Source organism: Myotis nattereri, assembly GCF_964212035.1.
Source record: "Myotis nattereri genome assembly, chromosome: 20".
In the NCBI taxonomy this organism is placed as follows: domain Eukaryota; kingdom Metazoa; phylum Chordata; class Mammalia; order Chiroptera; family Vespertilionidae; genus Myotis; species Myotis nattereri.
In genome coordinates this window covers 5,509,000-5,528,816 of record NC_138096.1, presented here as the reverse complement: position 1 = coordinate 5,528,816, position 19,817 = coordinate 5,509,000, and the positions used below count along the sequence as shown (strand labels likewise).

Sequence of the window (19,817 nt, the reverse complement as noted above, 5' to 3'; positions counted from 1 at the left end):
GGCCGGCAGGATTCGGCCCGAGGCCTGCCCAGCTGTAAGGCCTCGTCCTCCTCCGCACGGGGCCAGAGGCAGGAAGGACGTGGCCAGCGGGGTGGGCTGACCCGGAGATGCTGGCTGCAGCAGCCCCACGAGGGTGGGTGGGGCCTGGGATGTCCCCACCATTTTTGCTTTTCTTCTGTGGTATGGCAGCACCTACTGTGTGCAGGCGCTATGCTGGGTGCTCGGAAGGCAGGCAGATTCTTCCCTCACCTAGCTCAGCGTTCAGTCGTTGAGGAAAGAAACGCGCAGAGAGAAAAGTTAACCGAAAGGTTAAAAGGGGTAAATGGCGTCAGATGTGCCGAGGAAAACGTCGCGAGAGTTCTGAGAAAGGAGGGGCTGTTGAAAAGCGGAAACTGGCCGCCCCCAGGAGAAGGCAGGTGCGGCTCCTTGCAGCACCTGATGAGGCCTCGCTGTGTAGGACAGAGGCCGAGCCCTGGGGAGAGCTCCCTTGGAGGGTTCTTAGGCTCAGAGCCTAACTTTCCAAAACCTGTTTGGGGGTAACCCCAATGCTTGGGGCCGGGGGGGCGGGGGGACACACCAGGAAGACTCCATCAGCTAAACTAACTTCCCCAGCCAGGGCTGCTGTCTTGGTCCGATGTACGCCCATCCGACTTGAGCCCTCTTTTGTCCCAGCTCAGTTATAATATATTAATTATTCGGTGCTGTACATCCCAGTGGGTGAACCACAGCTCCTGGGACACCCCTCCTGCCACCTGATTTTATACAGCCCCATGCTAAGAATAGTTACCTCTTTTTAAAGATGCTTTCTCTCATTTTATTTTTTAAAATATATTTTTATTGATTTCAAAGAGGATGGGAGAGGGAGAGAGAGAGAAACATCAATGATGGGAGAGAATCATGGATCGGCTGCCTCCTGCACGCCCCCTACTGGGGATCGAGCCAGCAACCCGGGCATGTGCCCTGACCGGGAATCGAACCCTGACCTCCTGGTTCATAGGTGGACGCTCAACCACTGAGCCACACCGGCCAGGCAGTGTTTATATCTTTAAATGGTTGGAAAAAATCAAAAGAGGAAGAATGTTGCATGACGTGAAAATTATATGACATTCAGGTTCAGGTCCACACCTACAGTTTTGCTGGGACACAGCCACACTCACTCCTCCACGGACCACCGTCCATGGTGCTTGGAGGACAGAGCGGAGGAGTGGCCGGTCAAAAGCTTAAAATACCGTCTACCTGGCCCTCTATCCAAAAGGTTGGCCAGCTCCTGCACACAGAAGCCTAGATCGATGAAAGATGCATATTGTTCATACATTTAAACCAGTGGTTCTCAACCTTCTGGCCCTTTAAATACAGCTCCTCATGTGGTGACCCAACCATCAAATTATTTTCGTTGCTACTTCATCACTGTCATGTTGCTACTGTGATGAATCCTCATGTAAATATCTGAGATGCAGGATGGTCTTAGGCGACCCCTGTGAAAGGGCCGTTCGACCGCCAAAGGGGTCGCGACCCACGGGTTGAGAACCGCTGATTTAAACACTGAAAGACGAGAAATAAACCTGAAGTCAAAAGCAAGGAACATGGGCCCTCGCCGGTGTGGCTCCGTGGTTGAGTGTCAACCCACGAACCCAGAGGTCACCGGTTCAGTCCCTGGTCAGGACACAGCTCTCTATCCCTCTTCCTTCCTCTCGCTCTAAAAAAATCAATGAAAACATATATATGTTAGCCGTAGCTGGTTTGGCTCAGTGGATAGAGCGTCGGCCTGTGGACTCGAAGGTCCTGGGTTCGATTCCTGGTCAAGGGCACATGCCCGGGTTGCGGGCTCGATCCCCAGTGTGGGGCGTGCAGGAGGCAGCCGATCCATGATTCTCTCCCATCATTGATGTTTCTGTCTCTCTCCCTCTCTGAAATCAATCAAAATACATTTAAAAGACAAAAAAACATATATTTGAAAAAGTAAAGAGCATGAGCTTTAGGAACAGCCACTGTGATGGGAAACGCAGAGGTTTCTTCTGGGTTAAGCCCGATGCCCGGGGGGAAAGGCCAGGCCGGGGGCCTCCGCGCCCTCTGGCTTTGCCGCCGCGGGAGCACAGGGTTAGCTCTGTCCTCCGGAAACGTACCTCCTCTGAGCTCTGCCCCCCGACCCCTCTCTCCTCGGGGCCCCGCGCGCTGCTCCAGGATTTGTACCGAAGGATCGAGAAGGTCCGCTTAACCCCGCCGCTGGAGAACAGCCGCTTCCACTACGGCTTTAACTCCAGCTACCTGAGGAAGGTCCTCTCCTACTGGCGGGACGGATTCGACTGGAGGAAGCAGGTGGCCGTTCTCAACAGATACCCTCACTTCAAGACGAAGATCGAAGGTATGTTTCCAACATGCCTGGGGCGGGCGGGGGGGCGATGTCACGGGCACGGCCTTCGCAGACGCTGGACGTGACTCAGACAGAGCTGGGGAGACCCAGGACCCAGGGGCTGGTCATTGAGGTGTTATTTAAAAGTTACCCCAAGATGCAGACAGAACGCAGAATCCCAGCAGAGGCAGCAGTGGGAGCCCAGGTTCCCACGCTGTCCGCCCCGCCTGGGGCTGGTCCAAGGCCGCCCTCCTTCCCCTCTGTCTGCTGCTGTCCTCCTCCCTCGCGTTCCGACATCCTCCAGGTCCTCCCGGCCTGCACTGACCCCTGTGCTCCAGGCTGGCTGCTCAAGGCTCAACCCCCACCCCAGTTCTGTCCTCGTCCCCACCCACCGCACCATTTCATCCTCCCTGGTCTGTGGTGAGCCTCTGGCTCTCGCCCCGGCATGGCCTCCCACCACCGACCAGCCTCTACCGAGGCCTCCAGGGCTGCTCAGCCCACCGCCCCAGAGCGATGGACCGATGGACCGAGTCACAGGGAGGCGGAGGTTCGAGGCCGGACGCAGCTGCTCAGCCGGTCCCAGCTCAGGCCCAAAGCCATGACCTCACCCCACACCCTCCCCTCACCACCCACCAGGCCCAGCACTGCGTCTGAGCCCAGCTTGGCTCCTCACCCAGCAGCCTGGGCCTGGCGCAGCCTGCGGGCACCACCGGCCAATAGAGAAACCAGGAGAACGTGTCCTCCTCACAGGAGGAAATTTTGAAAATTCAAAGAGTTAAAATTCAAAAAAAAGTACAGCAGGATACGCAGGAAAAGCAATCTCCCCAGTCCCTCCCCCTCCCCCAATCCCCCCAGATATCTGCTCCCAGGGAGAGCCAGTGGACACCCAAGCATGTATGTCTATACGGGTTTTGTGCGCTTTTTTTCTAATTTTATACCCAAATGACAATGCGATCAAACTTGAATTAAAAATAATCTCCCATCCTGCACTGTGCCTCAGAGGAGGCAAGATTCCCAACTAAGCCCTAACCGGTTTGGCTCAGTGGATAGAGCGTCGGCCTGCGGACTCAAGGGTCCCAGGTTCGATTCCGGTCAAGGGCATGTACCTGGGTTGCAGGCATATCTCCAGTGGGAGATGTGCAGGAGGCAGCTGATCGATGTTTCTCTCTCATCGATGTTTCTAACTCTCTATCCCTCTCCCTTCCTTTCTGTACAAAATCAATAAAAATATATTTTAAAAAAATAAACAGCTGTATTGCACTCCAGGGCACTGTTGAACTTCAATCTGTCCCATACTCTGTGGCTAAGATACATGGGGCATTTCCCCCCGATATTTAAACTATTAAACAAGTGTTTCGTGAGCCTGCCATGAGCCAGGACCTGGTCTGGGAAGCAACAGTGCACGACCACCCAGCCCCAGCCCCAGCCCCTGCCCTGCCCTGGCCTCACGGAGTCCCCCGTCCTCACAGGGAGGCCGTGGAGCTGAGCGAAGGCCCGTGCAGCGGGTGTGAGTGTAAGCGCTCGGCAGCGCTGGTGGCTCTTGCTGTTTCTCCTGTGATCTGTGTCCCAGGATGGGGAGCCGAGGTGGCAGAACCCGCTGGCGAGCTCCCCAGCTGCAGGGCCCTGGCCCCCGTCCGTGACTGTGCTCTGCCCCCCCCCAGGGCTGGACATCCACTTCATCCACGTGAAGCCCCCGCAGCTGCCCGCCGGCCGCACCGCCAAGCCCCTGCTGATGGTGCACGGCTGGCCTGGCTGCTTCTACGAGTTTTACAACATCATCCCGCTCCTGACGGACCCCAAGAGCCACGGCCTGAGCGACGAGCACGTGTTCGAGGTCATCTGCCCTTCCATTCCCGGCTACGGCTACTCCGAGGCGTCCTCCAAGAAGGGTAGGGGCCGCTGGAGGCCGGGGTGGGGGGCCCTCACCCTCCTCCCCTGGGGCCAGGCTTTCCCACAGGCTCTCCTGGGAGGAGGAGGCAGGGAGCCAGCTGGGAAGCTTCCTCCTGAGCCCGGGGAGGCGGGCAGGGAGGGAGGAGGGCAAAGGAGGGCACTGTCTTTGGGCAGAAGGCCCAGGCCTCTTCTTGGGGTCCGAGAGCGTGGCTCGGGGGTTGAGCGTCCACCTATGAACCAGGAGGTCAGTTTCATTCCTGGTCAGGGCACATGCCCGGGCTGCGGGCTTGATGCCCAGTGCGGTTTGGGCCCCAGGATTCCTGCTGTCCTCCTGAGCTGCTCTTGGCTAGCCTGGGGCCGGGGGTGAGGAATTTCACAGGACATGGGGGTGACGGCTCCATGATGCTGTCTCTCCCCACCCGCCCCACCCCTTTTCCCACAACCAGGCCTGAATTCCGTGGCCACCGCCAGGATCTTCTATAAGCTGATGCTGCGGCTGGGCTTCCAGGAGTTCTACGCTCAAGGCGGGGACTGGGGGTCCCTGATCTGCACCAACATCGCCCAGCTGGTGCCCAGGTGAGGTCCTTTGGGGGGGTGTGCATGCGTGTGTGCACCACCCTGCTGGCCGTCCGTGCAGCTGGCAGGGGGGCTCACGCTGCCCCCCTCCCACCCCCGGGACACGGTGTGGAGCCTTGGAGGGTGCTGGGATGCTGAGCCCAGGGGAGGGGGGCGGGCTCCCTGGCGTCCAGCTGCACCCGGGGCCCTGGGGACACCGTCCGACCAGGGTGGGTGACACTGGGCCAGATGCCCAGGCAGAGAGGCCCACTTGGACGAGGGGAAGGTCAGGGAATAGACCTTCCTAATGGACCAAATACCTAAGCAGAACTTTCTAGAGACACTGTATTTTCTCGCCAACCTGCCCCTTTGCCTCCGATGGCCACCCGAGAGGGGCGGGTGCCGAAGGGGGCTGGCCCTGGCGTCCTCTCCCTCCTCTGCCTCTCCCTTCCCTGCTCTACCCGCCCCCCCCCCGCCGGCCTTACCCGGCCCCTCTCCGCCCCCAGCCACGTGAAGGGCCTGCACGTGAACATGGCCTTCGTGGTGAGAAACTTCCACACCCTGACCCTGTTCCTGGGGCCGCGTTTCCGGAAGCTGTTCGGCTACACGGAGAGGGACATGGAGCTCATGTCCCCCCTGAAGGAGAAGATGTTCTACAGCCTCATCCGGGAGAGCGGGTACATGCACATCCAGTGCACCAAGCCGGACACCGTGGGTGCGTGCCGCGAGGGGGCGCACGCGGGCCAAGGGGAGGCGGTTTACATCCGATCCATCCAGGAGGGCTCCCAACCAGGGGACCCCCGGCCCCCACCCTGGGGCCCCGCTCACAGGTGACAACCTCTTTGAGCGTCTCGGAGCTCTTTTGACCCTTAAACTGCAGTTTTCCATAGAAGTGAGTTGATGGGTTGCCATCCAACTCCCCAACATTCCCGTTTGGCAGCTGTCATATTCCTGGTGGCTTTGACCCCTGACCCCTCCACCCCTGAGGGATGGAGAGCGGTGGGGGGTCGGGGGGAGGGAGAGGAAGCCGGGGGGGGGCAGAGGAGGGGGTGCCCCAGGGCCCAGAGGGGGGTCCCCCTGACAGCAGGGGAGGACCCAGCAAGTTTCTGCCACCAGGATCCTGTTAAAGCAGCGGTTCTCAACCTGTGGGTTGCGACCCCTTTGGGAGTCGAACGACCCTTTCACAGGGGTCGCCTAAGACCATCGGAAAACACATAGATAACGACATATTGTTTTTGTGATGAATCACTATGCTTCAATGATGTTCAATTTGTAACAATGAAATCGGGGGTCACCACAACATGAGGAACTGTATTAAAGGGTTGCAGCATGAGGAAGGTTGAGAACCACTGTGTTAAAGGATCGTTAGAAAAAAGACTAAAAAATTCAAAAGATCAGGCCCTACAAATGGACAATGAACACAGGTTACAGGTTTTCCTTCACTCGCTGGTTAATGAAGGAACCGGTGGCATGTAAAACGGCATAATGCGCAGGCAGCTAGGGACCCTCACGTTAAGGGGCTAGGGGGTGCAGAGCATCAGAATCCACAGTCATAACCATTTACACCCCCATTTGCTTCCCTATGAACAAGAATTGCGTGTGTGACCACCCGTCTTCCACAGTGTCCAGCCCCTAAACCAGCTCTAAGGCCAGGGAGGAGGGGACCCAGAGAGTCCCATCCCCTGGGAGCGCCCGTGAGGTGACTCCCCGACTCCCACTCAGAAAGCTCCCGGGACAGTCTGCCCATTTCACAGTCCTCGATCGTTCTCAGGACGGTCCCGAGCTCGCCACACGCTAAGCCGCTCATGGAGATAACGGCGCTTCCTTCGTAAAACCCGTTCTCCCCCCGGGATCACAGCGTGACCCACGCTCGTGTTCGAAACATCGAAGGACGCGAAAAGAACAAAAACAGAAACGACCGTCCCCTGGCACCTCTCACCACCACCCCGGGCTCCCCTTCCCAGCCTTCAGGCAAACTCGCTAACGTGGTGGTTGATGGGTTCTCACACGTGGAACCCACCCATCCATGTAACCAGACAGAACGCGGCTGGCCGGCCTGCCAGACACCCCTCTTCCAGGCAGTCTCCTCCCCTTGCCCCCAGGGCAACACCTCCTGACCTGGGGCTGGGACAGATCCATTTTGCCTGTCTTGGTACTTACAAATATATATATACACACACACACATATATATATTATTGATTTTTTACAGAGAGGAAGGGAGAGGGATAGAGAGCTAGAAACATCGATGAGAGAGAAACATCGATCAGCTGCCTCCTGCACGCCCCCTACTGGGGATGTGCCCGCAACCCAGGTACATGCCCTTGGCCGGAATCGAACCTGGGACCCTTGAGTCCGCAGGCTGACGCTCTATCCACTGAGCCAAACCGGCCAGGGCTGTCTTGGTACTTTTTTCATGAAGTGGAATTCTGGGGTCGGTGCCTCTTCTAAGTCTGGCTTCTTCGGCTAAACATTATGTTTGGGGGACTCGCCCATGCGGTCGTCCCAGCCACATGTCACACCTGCCCAGCGTTTCAGCTCGTGGGCGGATCAATATTTAAAACTGACCCCCAACTTTGGACTTCTAGGTTGTCGCTCATACGTGTACTCATCATAGCATATTTTTTTAAAAAAACACATCACCTTTTAAAAAACAGCATTCGTGTATTGGCGCTCACAAAACCCAGAGTCCTAGACCCTTCCGTTTGCAGGAAGCTGCCCAGACGGGTCAGGGTCCCCAGGAGGCAGCGGGAGGTGCTGCCCCTTTGATCAGACATGCGCACCCCGAGGCGAGGGTTAAGGAAGTGAGGGGCAGGCGCACCCTGAGGGCCAGGGCACAGCTGGGCCCCAGGCCTGAGTCCCTCGCGCCCCTTCCCCTGCCAGGCTGCGCCCTCAATGACTCCCCCGTGGGACTGGCTGCCTACATTCTAGAGAAGTTCTCCACCTGGACCAACTCGGACTTCCGAGACCTGGAGGATGGCGGCCTGGAGAGGTGAGAGAACGCGCCCCCCCCCATCCCCACCTCCGGTCCCAGCACCCCTGCCTCACCCATCACCCTCCTTTCCATCCTCACTGCGCGGAGCCCCGAGTCAGGGTCCAGCAGAGACAGGCCTGGGGGAGCAGCTGCTCCAGGGACCCGGATTTCCTCAAAGGCAGGAGGGCAGAGGCTGTGGGTGGCACTGAGTGGGGGGTGGGACCCTCCGAGGTGGAGCTGGAATTCGAGAGCACGGGTTCAGGAGCGGACTCGGGGTGCAGGTGGCAGAAGGCCACAGGGGAGGACACGGAAGGGGTGAGTGTCATGGAGGCTGGAGGGTCTGGGGTACAGTGGGTGGTTACTCCTGGGGTGAAGGGTGGAAGCTGGTGGGGTGAGTGAGGGGTGGGGAGAGTAGTGGGGGAAAGTGGGGACCCAGAGGCACAGCCAGTGGACAGGGGAGGCCATGGGGGGCCCGGGGTGGGGGGGGGGAGCCTGGACACGGGGGGGGGGGGCGAGGGAGCCCAGCACCAGGAGCGGGAGGGGCTTTCCAGGGTCCACAGACCACGTGCTCCGACACTGGGAGCCAAGGTCTGTCTCCTCCTGGAGTGGGGGGCCCTGCGGCCTGGAGGCCGGCCTGCTCTGCAGTCCCAGCCTGGAGAACAAAAGGGGTGTCTCAGGCTGAGCGGGGACCTCTGAGGGCCCATGGCTCCCTCCTGGGGTGACCCAAGTTTGGCAGGAGGCATGTGAGCAAGCTGGGGGCTGGTGAATAAAAATGCCCTAGGAGCCCGGCCGGCGTGGCTCAGTGGTTGAGCATCGACCTATGAACCAGGAGGTCAGGGTTCGATTCCCGCTCAGGGCACATGCCTGGGTTGCAGGCTCCATCCCTAGTTGGGGGGCCTGCAGGAGGCAGCCGATCCATGATTCTCTCTCATCACTGATGTTTCTCTCTCTCTCCCTCCCCCTCTCCCTTCCTCTCTGAAATCAATTAAAATATATTTAACAACAACAAAAAAATGCCCAGATCTGCTGGTTCTGCCCTCCTGGTCCTGGGGCCAGACTGTGCAGGCCCCGGGCTCTGAGGGATGCCAGGAGGCGGGGTCTGTCGAGGGCCTGGCAGGGGCACTGCCATCTGAGGATGGAGCGGGGTGGCCTGTACTGAGGACACAGGAGTGGGCACCGCCTCTGAGCAGGGGTGCAGCATCCTGCCGCAGCCCCCAGACCCCCGGTGGTGACCAGCTCAGGGTCCTGAGCTCAGGGGCCTCCTGGGTGGAAACTCAGGGGGCGAGGAGGGGGGGAGGGACTGGCTGAGACCACCCAGGAAGACGGTGAGGACCAGCTAGCCGGCCTCCCACGTCGTGGGCACTCTGCTTTCATTCCCTGCCATCGTGGTAGCCGGTGACGCTGGCCAGCCTGTGGCACGGGGACCCCACCCCCACCGTGCAGGGAGGTCTGAGGAAGGAAGCTGGATGGGCACGGGGCCTGGCCGGTGCCCGCAGCCGAGAGGGGCAGCTCTTGTTTGTGGCCCTTCCCAGGAAGTTCTCCCTGGACAACCTGCTGACCATCATCATGATCTACTGGACCACGAGCACCATCACCACCTCCCAGCGCTTCTACAAGGAGAACATGGGCCACAGCTTCCTGAGCGACCGGCACCAGCGGTGAGTCCGCCTCTGGGAGAGGGTGGGCCTCCCAGGCAGGGAGCAGGGGCAGGGCCTGCTCTTGAACTCAGAAAAGGACAAGACAGCCTGCCCTGCGGGGCACTGGGCGTGGAGGGTGAGGGCGGGGTGTCCCGAGAAATCCCTGTGCCTTTAGAATCAACGCCCAGAGGGACCCCCCGGGGGTCAGGGGGCTGGGATGTCCGCGTCACCCTTTCCTGATCTCATCGGAGGACCCTGGGGACAGCAGAGGGAGGGAGGGGGTCAAGGTGGGGAGTGAGGCTGTCCCACCCCACCCTCCAGCCTGGGCAGCAGCCCTTCCAGAAAAGAGGGTTCTTCGTGGATTGGAACCGAGGGGGGTGGCTTAGGACACCCCCGCGAGCCCCCCGCTGTGGGGACAGGCTGCCGGCCGAGCCTACCCCTCAGTGGGACCCTTGTCCCCACCAGGATGAAGGTCCATGTGCCCACCGGCTTCGCTGCCTTCCCTTGTGAGTTAATGCACGTCCCTGAGAAGTGGGTGAAGGTCAAGTACCCGAAGCTCGTCTCCTACTCCTACATGGCCCGCGGCGGCCATTTCGCCGCCTTCGAGGAGCCGGAGCTTCTGGCCCAGGACATCTGCAAGTTCGTGGGGCGGGTGGAGCGGCAGTGACCTCGGGGCAGCCCCTGCCCTGGGGGCGCTCCCTCGTGGACACCTGTCCGTTTCCTGCAAACACCCTCCCGCCCCCTCGCCCAGCGCCTGCTCCCTTCCGGGAGGCGGCCCCCTGACCCCTCTTTTCCGAGGAATGGGTTTGCTTCGGTCCCCTGCCCACCGGACCCCCACGCGCACCGCCCCCTCGCACACGCCCCCGCACACGTGAAGCAGCACGGCTTTGAGAATAAATGATTTTACTTCTAAGAGTGGCTGGAACCAAGTGACCGGCACATGCCCCGACCCCACGCGGGGTTCCCCTTTCAGCAGAGCTGGCAGGGCTGCAGCCTGGGGAGGGGATCCCATCCACCCTGGCCGGGAGGGCAGGACCCCTGCAGGGGCACAGGACTCCCTCCATCCCCTTCGGGGTGCCCGGGCAGCTCGGAGGGGAGGCCGAGGGGCTGAGTGACGGCTGGGGGCAGGTCCGCACAGGTGCCCAGATCCCACCTAGCCACCTGGCCGGGCCCACCCCCTGGGATGCAGGCGGCCTCCCTGGCTCTGCCCACCACCTGCGCCCACCTGTGACTCGGGCGCCCCCTGGAGGCAGGAGGAAGGCGCTGTCTCCAGCAAATGCCCCAAATTATCTCAGCCCCCGGATCCCTCGGGGAGAAAAAAAGGCAGGGACTACCCATCCTTGCTGCCTGGGCCACAGCCCTGCACCCAGCTCCCCCCCCTCCCCTGCCACAGCCCTCCCCTGGCTCCCAGGAGGCCCTGAGCACGCCTCCCCCGCCCCCCACTAGGAGGGAGCAGACAGGAGGAGGCGAGGACTGGAGACCCAGCCCACGCACTGGCCCTGAGAGGCACAGGGCTGACCTCGCCACCTGGCTGAACGGGCAGTTTATTAGGGTTCGCACTGTCCCTGGCTGCTGGGGTGACCCTGGCCCAGCCACAGCGTCGCTGGCAACATGATACAGAAACAGAACCCGAGTGGGGTGCAGACGTGAGTGCGCAGCTCACGCCGGGGGCAGGGCCGGGTGCCCGGCTGGCTACAGAGGGCGGGGGCCGGAATGACCCCGGGCCACCTTCACGACCCCATCTCAGGCTCTTTGGTTATCCGTGGGGCGTACGTGTGCCCAGACGGGGGCGGTGGTGCGTGCTCAGAGGGGGGTCTTCCCCTGTCCCCTCTCCCTGTTACCTGAGAGTCACCACAACCAGTGGCCCCCGAGGGACACCGTTCCAACACGTGATCTCGCTACAAGGCACGGGGACCTCACCCAGCGACAGAGCTGGACGCTGCAGAAGGCGACGGGCAGTGAGCAGGACCCCGGACCCCCCAGCAAGGGCCGGGGTTGCACCCGGTCCCGCCCCAAACCCCTCAGCCAAGGGCTGGAGCCCCTTCCCGGCTGGTCCTCGGAGCAGGGGGGGGCTTTGAAACGTGGACGAGAGTCCTGGACTTGGTCGGGGTCCGTGTCAAGCTACGTCTCCACCTGCGTCTCCTCACCTCCCGGCTCCGAGCCGGGCCCGGCCCAGCCCCGTGGCTCCCCCGCCCTCAGGCCTCCTGGTAGGCGGCCGCCACGCTGTCCGCGGGGCTCTGGGCCGGGCCGGGGCCCGGGACTGTCCCGCTGATGTTGCGGACGGCGCCGTAGGTCTGCTGCAGCTGCGGGGACAGGGCCGTTCTCTCCGAGGCCAGGCCGTTCAGGATCCGGGGCACGTAGGGCTGCCGACAAAGGAGGGCGTTAGTGCTCGGCTGGGGTGGGCGTGGGACGCTGTACCCCGTTCCTCCCCCACTGTCCCCTCTCCTCCCAGCAGGAGGGGACGCAATGCTCGTGAGGGACACATAAAGGAGTAACATCAAGCCCTCGCTGGTGTGGCTCAGTGGCTAGAGCGTCGGCCTGGGGACTGAGGGGTCCCGGGTTCGATTCCAGTCAAGGGCAAAGGCCCGGGTTGCGGGCTCGATCCCCAGTGCGGGGGGCGTGCAGGAGGCAGCCGATCCATGATTCTCTCTCATCGTCAATGTTTCTCTCTCTCTCCCACTCCCTGCCTCTATGACAGCGGTTCTCAACCTTCTGGTCCTTTCAATACAGTTCCTCATGTTGTGACCCAACCATCCAATTATTTTCGTTGCTACTTCATCACTGTCATGTTGCTACTGTTACGAATCGTCATGTAAATATCTGATCTGCAGGATGGTCTTAGGTGACCCCTGTGCAAGGGTCGTTCGACCGCCAAAGGGGTTGCCGCGACCCACAGGTTGAGAACCGCTGCTCTATGAAATCAATTTTTTTAAAAAAGAAATAACATTATTAATTTAGGACATCAGGACCCAAACTATGCCAACTGTAGAGTTTCCGAGCAGCCAGAGCCGAACAGAAAATGCAGTCAATTGCTCGGTTCTCACGATCACCCAGAAAGCAGCTCACACGCCTGCTATTCCTCGGAGGAAACGGCGCTGCCCAGCGCGGGGTCCCCGGGGGAGTCCCCACTTCATATGGAAAGTAAAGCCGCACAGGACAGGCCCAGGAGCTGCCGGGGGGGGGGGGGGGCGGGGGGGGGGACCCTGGAAAGCGAATCCACGGCGGCTGGTTCTCTTCCCAGTCCCAGGTTCCCGCTGCCAACCCAGGGGCACAGCCTGCTCTGCTCCTCCCGGACCCAGGCTGGGAACGAGGGATGTCCTGTCTCGGCTGGTGTGCTCAGTGGTTAGAGCGTCGGCCCTCGCACCGGAGGGTCGCAGGTTCGATTCCCGATCGAGGGCAGGTACCTGGGTTTCAGGCTCCTTCCCTGTCCCCCACCCCCAGCCCGTTCGGTCGGGGTTCTTGCGGGAGGCAACCAATCGATGTGTCTGTCTCCCATCGATGTTTCTCCTCCCCCCCTCCCCTTTTCCCTTTCCCTCTCTCTAAAAATCAATGGGAAAAATATCCTTGGGTGAGAATTAAAAGCAAAAAGCAAAGAGAAATAAAAAAGACATGAGGGCCGTCCATCATCCATCTGCCCCGCCTCCTCCCGGGTCTGGTGGGCACAGCCACAGGGATGCCTCCGGGGCACGCGTCTCCCCAGAACCTTTGGACCTTCCCTGGGGCCGGTCCAAAGACAGACCCTGATAAGAGGGCCTGACACCTGGGAGATAGCCGCTGGAACGAACAGAGAAGAGTGGGGCCGCTGCCCCATCCCACCCCACCCCGGCCCTGTCAGTCTGGGGTCCCGTGTCCCAGCCCCACCCCAGGAGCAGGCCGACCCAGGAAGGAAAGGAGACCCTCTAGCCCAGCGGTTCTCAACCTGTGGGTCGCGCCCCCTTTGGCGGTCGACCCTTTCACAGGGGTCACCTAAGACCATCCTGCATATCAGATATTTACATGATGATTCATCACAATAGCAACATGACAGTGATGAAGTAGCCACGAAAATAATTTTATGGTTGGGTTACAACATGAGGAACTGTATTTAAAGGGCCAAAAGGTTGAGAACCGCTGCTCTAGCCGGTGCCCGCATGCAGCAGGCGCCATGTTCACACGCTGAATGCCAAGGGGAGCCAGTCTGGGCAGCGGAGGACCCACCGGGGCAGGTGCTGCTGGAACGCTGGTGATCAGCTTCACCAACCACAGGGCCTGGTGACGACGTAGCCTCACTCACGAAAGGCCCGGCTCTCCAGGCATTAAATATGCAGAGAAGGAAAGTGAGCAGGAAACTGACACCCCAGGAGATGGGCATCCGTCCTGGCCGAATGGATTCTCGGCTCCGTGGGGGGCGCGGCTGCACAGACCCAGGTTACAGCTCCAGAGGCACCTGGGACTCCTTCTCAAGTGACATGAATTCAGCAACCTGCCCGACACACGGGATCGAGGGGCTTCTCTCTTCACGAGATGATCAAAGCCTGCCTGCTGGGTCCCCGGGGCTGGGGCCCCCGGGGCCGGGTCCTGGGGGAGAGCGTGACTTACCGTGTACGGAGCGGGCACATGGGCCAGGGCCTCACTTCCTTTGTCAGCTGCCGGCTCTTCCGTCTGCAGGAAACAGCAGAAACTTCCAATGAGAAGCAACCACGATCTTCCTGAACAAACCCCCTCCAAACAGGCGGACTATTAACACCCAGAGTAACAGTGCCAGCTAGCAGCAGGCTCCTGGCGACAGCCCCAGGGGGCATGGGGGGGCGGGGAGGGAGACCATGGGGCAGGGAAGGGGTGGGGAGGGAAGCCTCACATTGCACCCAGCTAGTAAGACCTGGAGAAGTTGTTGATGTGTGAGTGGGTGGAGGAGGGGTGGAGAGCGGACCCACAGGTCCTGGCTGGCTGGGGGCGATGGGGGAGGCGCCCTTTACCTTGTAGTTCAGAGGGCTGAGGTGCTTGAAGCATCCAAAGCAGGTGTAGCCCAGGCAGACCAGGATGGTGAGCAGCAGGACCAGGAAGTTAAACAGGGTGGCAGGGGCCGTCAGACCTGGGGACAAAGGGATGCCATTCACCCTCACCCTGCTGGGGAGGGGCCCACACCTGGGCAGGTGACTTCTCTCTGGGGCAGAAAATAAAGAGAAGGCACCGCCCCCCCTCCCCACCCTCAAGCAGCTGGGACACCATGGCACCTGCCAGCTTCCTGCTGGGTCAGTTCCTTGCAGCCTCGGTCCGGATTAGGTAGTGGAGCCCCCGCCCCCCACCCCCACCCCCCCCACCCCCCCAGACTGGGGCAGTCACACATCTCCCCTGCCTTTTCCTTTTTCCCAGGAGTGTTGGTTTTCCCTCCGGCACATCCCCACGGTGAGGTGTGAGGGGACCCATCTGTGACTGCCTAAGAGCCGCCTGGGCCCGCCTCCCCTCTCCCCTGGCTCAGCCTCCCACTGCAGATGGAGGGGCCATCCTCTCTCGGCGGCCTGGGGCAGCCCACCTGGCCTTCACCTGTTACGCTCCAGCTTGGGCTAATTTAGGTGGTCGAGCGGCACCCAACCAGCCCTCACCCTGGGCGCCACATTCTGATTGGACACCCAGCCAGCCTTCACCCTGGGCGCCACATTGTGATTGGATAACCAGCCAACCTTCACCCTGGGGGCCACATTCTGATTGGACACCCAGCCAACTTTCACCCTGGATGCCACATTCTGATTGGACACCCAGCCAACCTTCACCCTGGGTGCCACATTCTGATTGGATAACCAGCCAGCCCTCCCTGGGGGCCACATTCTGATTGGACACCCAGCCAACTTTCACCCTGGATGCCACATTCTGATTGGACACCCAGCCAACTTTCACCCTGGATGCCACATTCTGATTGGACACCCAGCCAACCTTCACCCTGAGTGCCACATTCTGATTGGACACCCAGCCAACCTTCACCCTGAGTGCCACATTCTGATTGGACACCCAGCCAACCTTCACCCTGGATGCCACATTCTGATTGGACACCCAGCCAACTTTCACCCTGGGTGCCACATTCTGATTGGACACCCAGCCAACCTTCACCCTGGGTGCCACATTCTGATTGGACACCCAGCCAACTTTCACCCTGGGTGCCACATTCTGATTGGACACCCAGCCAACTTTCACCCTGGATGCCACATTCTGATTGGACACCCAGCCAACCTTCACCCTGGGTGCCACATTCTGATTGGACACCCAGCCAACTTTCACCCTGGGTGCCACATTCTGATTGGACACCCAGCCAACCTTCACTCTGGATGCCACATTCTGATTGGACACCCAGCCAACCTTCACCCTGGGTGCCACATTCTGATTGGACACCCAGCCAACCTTTACCCTGGGGGCCACATTCTGATTGGACACCCAGCCAACTTTCACCCTGGGTGCCACATTCTGATTGGACACCCAGCCAACTTTCACCCTGGATGCCACATTCTGATTGGACACCCAGCCAACCTTCACCCTGAGTGCCACATTCTGATTGGATAACCAGCCAGCCCTCCGTGGGGGCCACATTCTGATTGGACACCCAGCCAACCTTCACCCTGGATGCCACATTCTGATTGGACACCCAGCCAACTTTCACCCTGGATGCCACATTCTGATTGGACACCCAGCCAACCTTCACCCTGGGTGCCACATTCTGATTGGACACCCAGCCAACCTTCACCCTGAGTGCCACATTCTGATTGGACACCCAGCCAACCTTCACCCTGGGTGCCACATTCTGATTGGACACCCAGCCAACCTTCACCCTGGATGCCACATTCTGATTGGACACCCAGCCAACTTTCACCCTGGATGCCACATTCTGATTGGACACCCAGCCAACCTTCACCCTGGATGCCACATTCTGATTGGACACCCAGCCAACCTTCACCCTGGATGCCACATTCTGATTGGACACCCAGCCAACCTTCACCCTGGATGCCACATTCTGATTGGACACCCAGCCAACTTTCACCCTGGGTGCCACATTCTGATTGGACACCCAGCCAACTTTCACCCTGGATGCCACATTCTGATTGGACACCCAGCCAACCTTCACCCTGGGTGCCACATTCTGACTGGATAACCAGCCAGCCCTCCAGAGGGGGGGCACATTCTGATTGGACACCGAGTTGACGCTGTTAAAGCGCGAGGGATTTGACTGGGGGGTACAGATGTGGGGATGTGAGGCCAGGGCTGCCTCCCCGCCTTGGGTCAGAAGGGGCCCTCACCCAGGCGCAGGAAGGAGAAGAAGAAGAGCCAGAAGAGGCACAGGATGGGGGCGGCCAGGGCCTGGTGCACGGCCGCGAAGTGGATCCTCTTCTCCAGCTTGGCCGGGAGGTAGGCGAAGTAGAGGTTGTGCCGGTCCACCATGTGCTTGAGCAGGATGTAGATGAGGCCTGCGGGGGGCGGGGGGCGAGGGGGGGGCTGTGAGCCGGAGGCCTGGCAGGGCCACAGAGGGGGGCTGTACATGGAACTGGGGCAGCTGTTGGACCACGTGAACCAGAAGGGGGGCAAAACGCATGTCCTGGCCGCCAGTGTTCCTAGACCCTCCCCTCCCCTCCTCCCTCTCCCCTCCAGCATCGCTTCGGGGAAAGAGGCTACTTTACACGCACAGGCCCCCTCTCACGCTGAGCACCCCCAAACCCCTCAACGCCCCACCCTTCTTTCCTTCCCCCTCCCAAGTGACCTCCTGCCCTCGGCCAATGGGTGCTCAAGGCTCTTAACCCAGGGGGCATCACACCGCAGGTTATAGCAGGTTCTACAACATGTTTTGGTTTTGGTGTTTTTTAAAATATATTTTCATTGATTTCAGAGAGGAAGGGAGAGGGAGAGAGAGAGAGAAACATCAGTGATGAGAGAGAATCATTGATCGGCTGCCTCCTGCACACCCCACACTGGGGATTAAGCTCACAACCTGGGCATGTGCCCCAACTGGGAATCGAACCGTGACCTCCTGGTTCATGGGTCGACGCTCAATCACTGAGCCCCACCGGCTGGGCTGGTTTTGCTTTGTTTTGAAAGAGTAATCCTATGCTTTAAAAACAGTACAAGAGAGCAAAACAGGGAAAGCTACAACTTCCTCCTACCCCCGCCCCCCCAACCTCAGCTCTCACTGCCAACAGGATCCTGGGTGCTGTGTTTCCTTCTAGAGTCTTCCACCTGTCAGCCAGTTCCTGATGTTTCATTTTAGTTGCAAGACCTTGGCCTTTGAGGTCGAACTGTTCCACGTTCGAATCCTCACTCTACCCTCACCGACAGGTATCGAGTGCTTCGTCTGTGACGCCTGGCTTGTTGGATGGTGTGATCCCCCGTGGGGAGTGCGAAGGTGACTGCCGGGGGACAGCACGCATGAGAACCTGGATCATTACTGCCTTAGTGTGTTGAAGAATCGACCAAGAATAGAGTGGTCGGCCTGGCCCATGTGGCACAGTGGTTGAGCATCAGCCTATGAACCAGGAGATCACTTGTTCGATTCCCATTCAGGGCACATGGCCAGGTTGCGGACTTGATCCCCAGGAGGGGGCTTGCAAGAGGCAGCCGATCCATGATTCCTTCAACATTGATGCTTCTCTCTCTCCCTCTCCCGTCTTCTCTCCAAAATCAATAAAAACATATTAAAAAAAAAAAAAAAGCCCTAACTGGTTTGGCTCAGTGGATAGAGCGTCGGCCTGCGGACTGAAAGGTCCCAAGTTCGAGTCCGGTCAAGGGCATGTACCTTGGTTGCGGGCACATCCCCAGTGGGGGGTGTGCAGGAGGCAGCTGATCGATGTTTCTCTCTCATCGATGTTTCTAACTCTCTATCCCTCTCCCTTCCTCTCTGTAAAAAATATCAATAAAAAATATGTGTATTTTTAAAAAGAGTGAAGTGGTCAGCTGGCGGAGAAGCTCAGACCAGAAGAAGCACTGAGTGAGGCCACAGCTGGGAAGGCCAGTGGGAGGAACTCATGAGAAGTGAATTAAATCTGGTGTCACCCGTGGCTCCTTGACAGCGGGTGGCTCTTGTGCCTTCAAGGGGTCCTCTGTTTGTGGGGCTCCAGATGCCCCGTGACGGCCGTCTTGGGGTGCTTGGTGGAGTCAGCCACCCCCCGACCCTGGACGGGCCTCGGGCCACTCACCGAATGGCGCGATGATGGGGCAGGTGATGCTGTAGGCCATGATGACGGTGAAGACGCACAGCATCCACGCGTACATGGCTCCGAACTCGAACTCGAAGGCCTGGTTCTGGGAGGAGGAGGAGGAGGAGGAGGAGGAGGAAGAGGTGATGAGGCGCTGCCAGGCCTGCTCGGCCCCAAGCCCCTCGATGGCTCCAGGTGGAGAGGGGAAACCGGGTGAGAAGGACTTTGGAAATGGGAGACACACAGGCTCCCCCACCTCTTAAGGTCCTTTTTCTTTAAAAAAAAAAAGTTTTTAATTGACTGGAGAGAAGAGATAGAAACATCAACGATGAGAATCATGGATCAGCTGCCTCCTGCACGCCCCCTTCTGGGGATCGAGCCCACAACCTGGGCATGTGATGGGGAATCGAACCGTGACCTCCTGGTTCATAGGTCAATGCTCAACCACTGAGCCACACAGGCCGAGCGTGAGGTCCTTTTCCTCCCTCCACCAGCCTTCTCCAGCTGCACCCCGCGCACCCCCAGACCTCCACGGGGCGGTGACTCATGCTTCCCTCCTGTCACCTTTGTCTTGATCGTGTCTCCCCAGCGGGCCCCCGAGCCCCCGGGGGGCAGTGATCCCTACGGGCTCTGGCATCAGGCGCAACGTCAGCTCTGCCCGTGCTGGCCTGTGTCCTGGGCTCCCAACCTGCCTGCGGCTTAGGCTGTGCATCTGCCAGGTAAGGCACCAGCAGGCCCGTCTCAGAGGGCTCTGCCTTCCCTCTCAGGGTGCCCACACGGCAAAGGAGAAAGAAAGAGAACCCGTGTTACCCACTTAGGGGACCATGCCACACGCCCCAAACGCATTGACAACTGTGATCATCTTAAGGGCTTAGGCACATGGATGCCCTTCAATGAGCGACGTACTGACGTTATTTGTGTTTGTGTGTGTGATGAGACTGGTTAAAATGGGAAAATCCAGCCCTCGCTGGTGTGGCTCAGTGGATAGAGCATCAGCCTGCAGACTGAAGGGTCCAGGGTTCAATTCCCATCAAGGGCACATGCCCAGGTTGCAGGCTCGATCCCCAGTCAGCTGCATACAGAAAGCAGCCGATAAATGATTCTCTCATCATTGATGTTTCTCTCTCTCTCTCCCTCTCCCTTCCTCTCTGAAATCAATTAAAAAAAAATTTTTTTAAATGTAAAAATCCACACTCTCTCCTCCTGCCGGCGAGTCAGAGCGGACAGAGGTTTATGAAGACCTGCCGCTGCAAGCAGGGCCTGG

At 59.5% G+C, this 19,817-nt stretch overlaps 2 protein-coding genes across 3 annotated transcripts in view; one reads left to right on the top strand and one right to left on the bottom strand.

Moving 5' to 3' along the window:
- The window catches only part of EPHX1 (epoxide hydrolase 1), a 30,574-nt gene extending 20,257 nt beyond the window's left edge, over positions 1-10,317 (top strand). For both annotated transcript variants that reach the window (XM_081114350.1, XM_081114349.1), the window contains exons 3-9: positions 2,182-2,362; positions 4,012-4,239; positions 4,687-4,816; positions 5,302-5,510; positions 7,677-7,785; positions 9,300-9,425; positions 9,870-10,317. In XM_081114350.1, coding sequence (XP_080970476.1) covers positions 2,182-2,362; positions 4,012-4,239; positions 4,687-4,816; positions 5,302-5,510; positions 7,677-7,785; positions 9,300-9,425; positions 9,870-10,071 — 1,185 coding nt within the window. In that variant the 3' untranslated portion in view covers positions 10,072-10,317. The remainder of the gene's footprint in view (positions 1-2,181; positions 2,363-4,011; positions 4,240-4,686; positions 4,817-5,301; positions 5,511-7,676; positions 7,786-9,299; positions 9,426-9,869) is intronic.
- Positions 10,293-19,817, bottom strand: part of TMEM63A (transmembrane protein 63A) — a 28,113-nt gene continuing 18,588 nt past the window's right edge. Inside the window, exons 19-23 of the mRNA XM_081114348.1 lie at positions 18,554-18,659; positions 16,667-16,834; positions 14,360-14,475; positions 13,983-14,045; positions 10,293-11,767 (exon numbers count right to left, since the gene is read on the bottom strand). Coding sequence (XP_080970474.1) covers positions 11,600-11,767; positions 13,983-14,045; positions 14,360-14,475; positions 16,667-16,834; positions 18,554-18,659 — 621 coding nt within the window. The 3' untranslated portion in view covers positions 10,293-11,599. The remainder of the gene's footprint in view (positions 11,768-13,982; positions 14,046-14,359; positions 14,476-16,666; positions 16,835-18,553; positions 18,660-19,817) is intronic.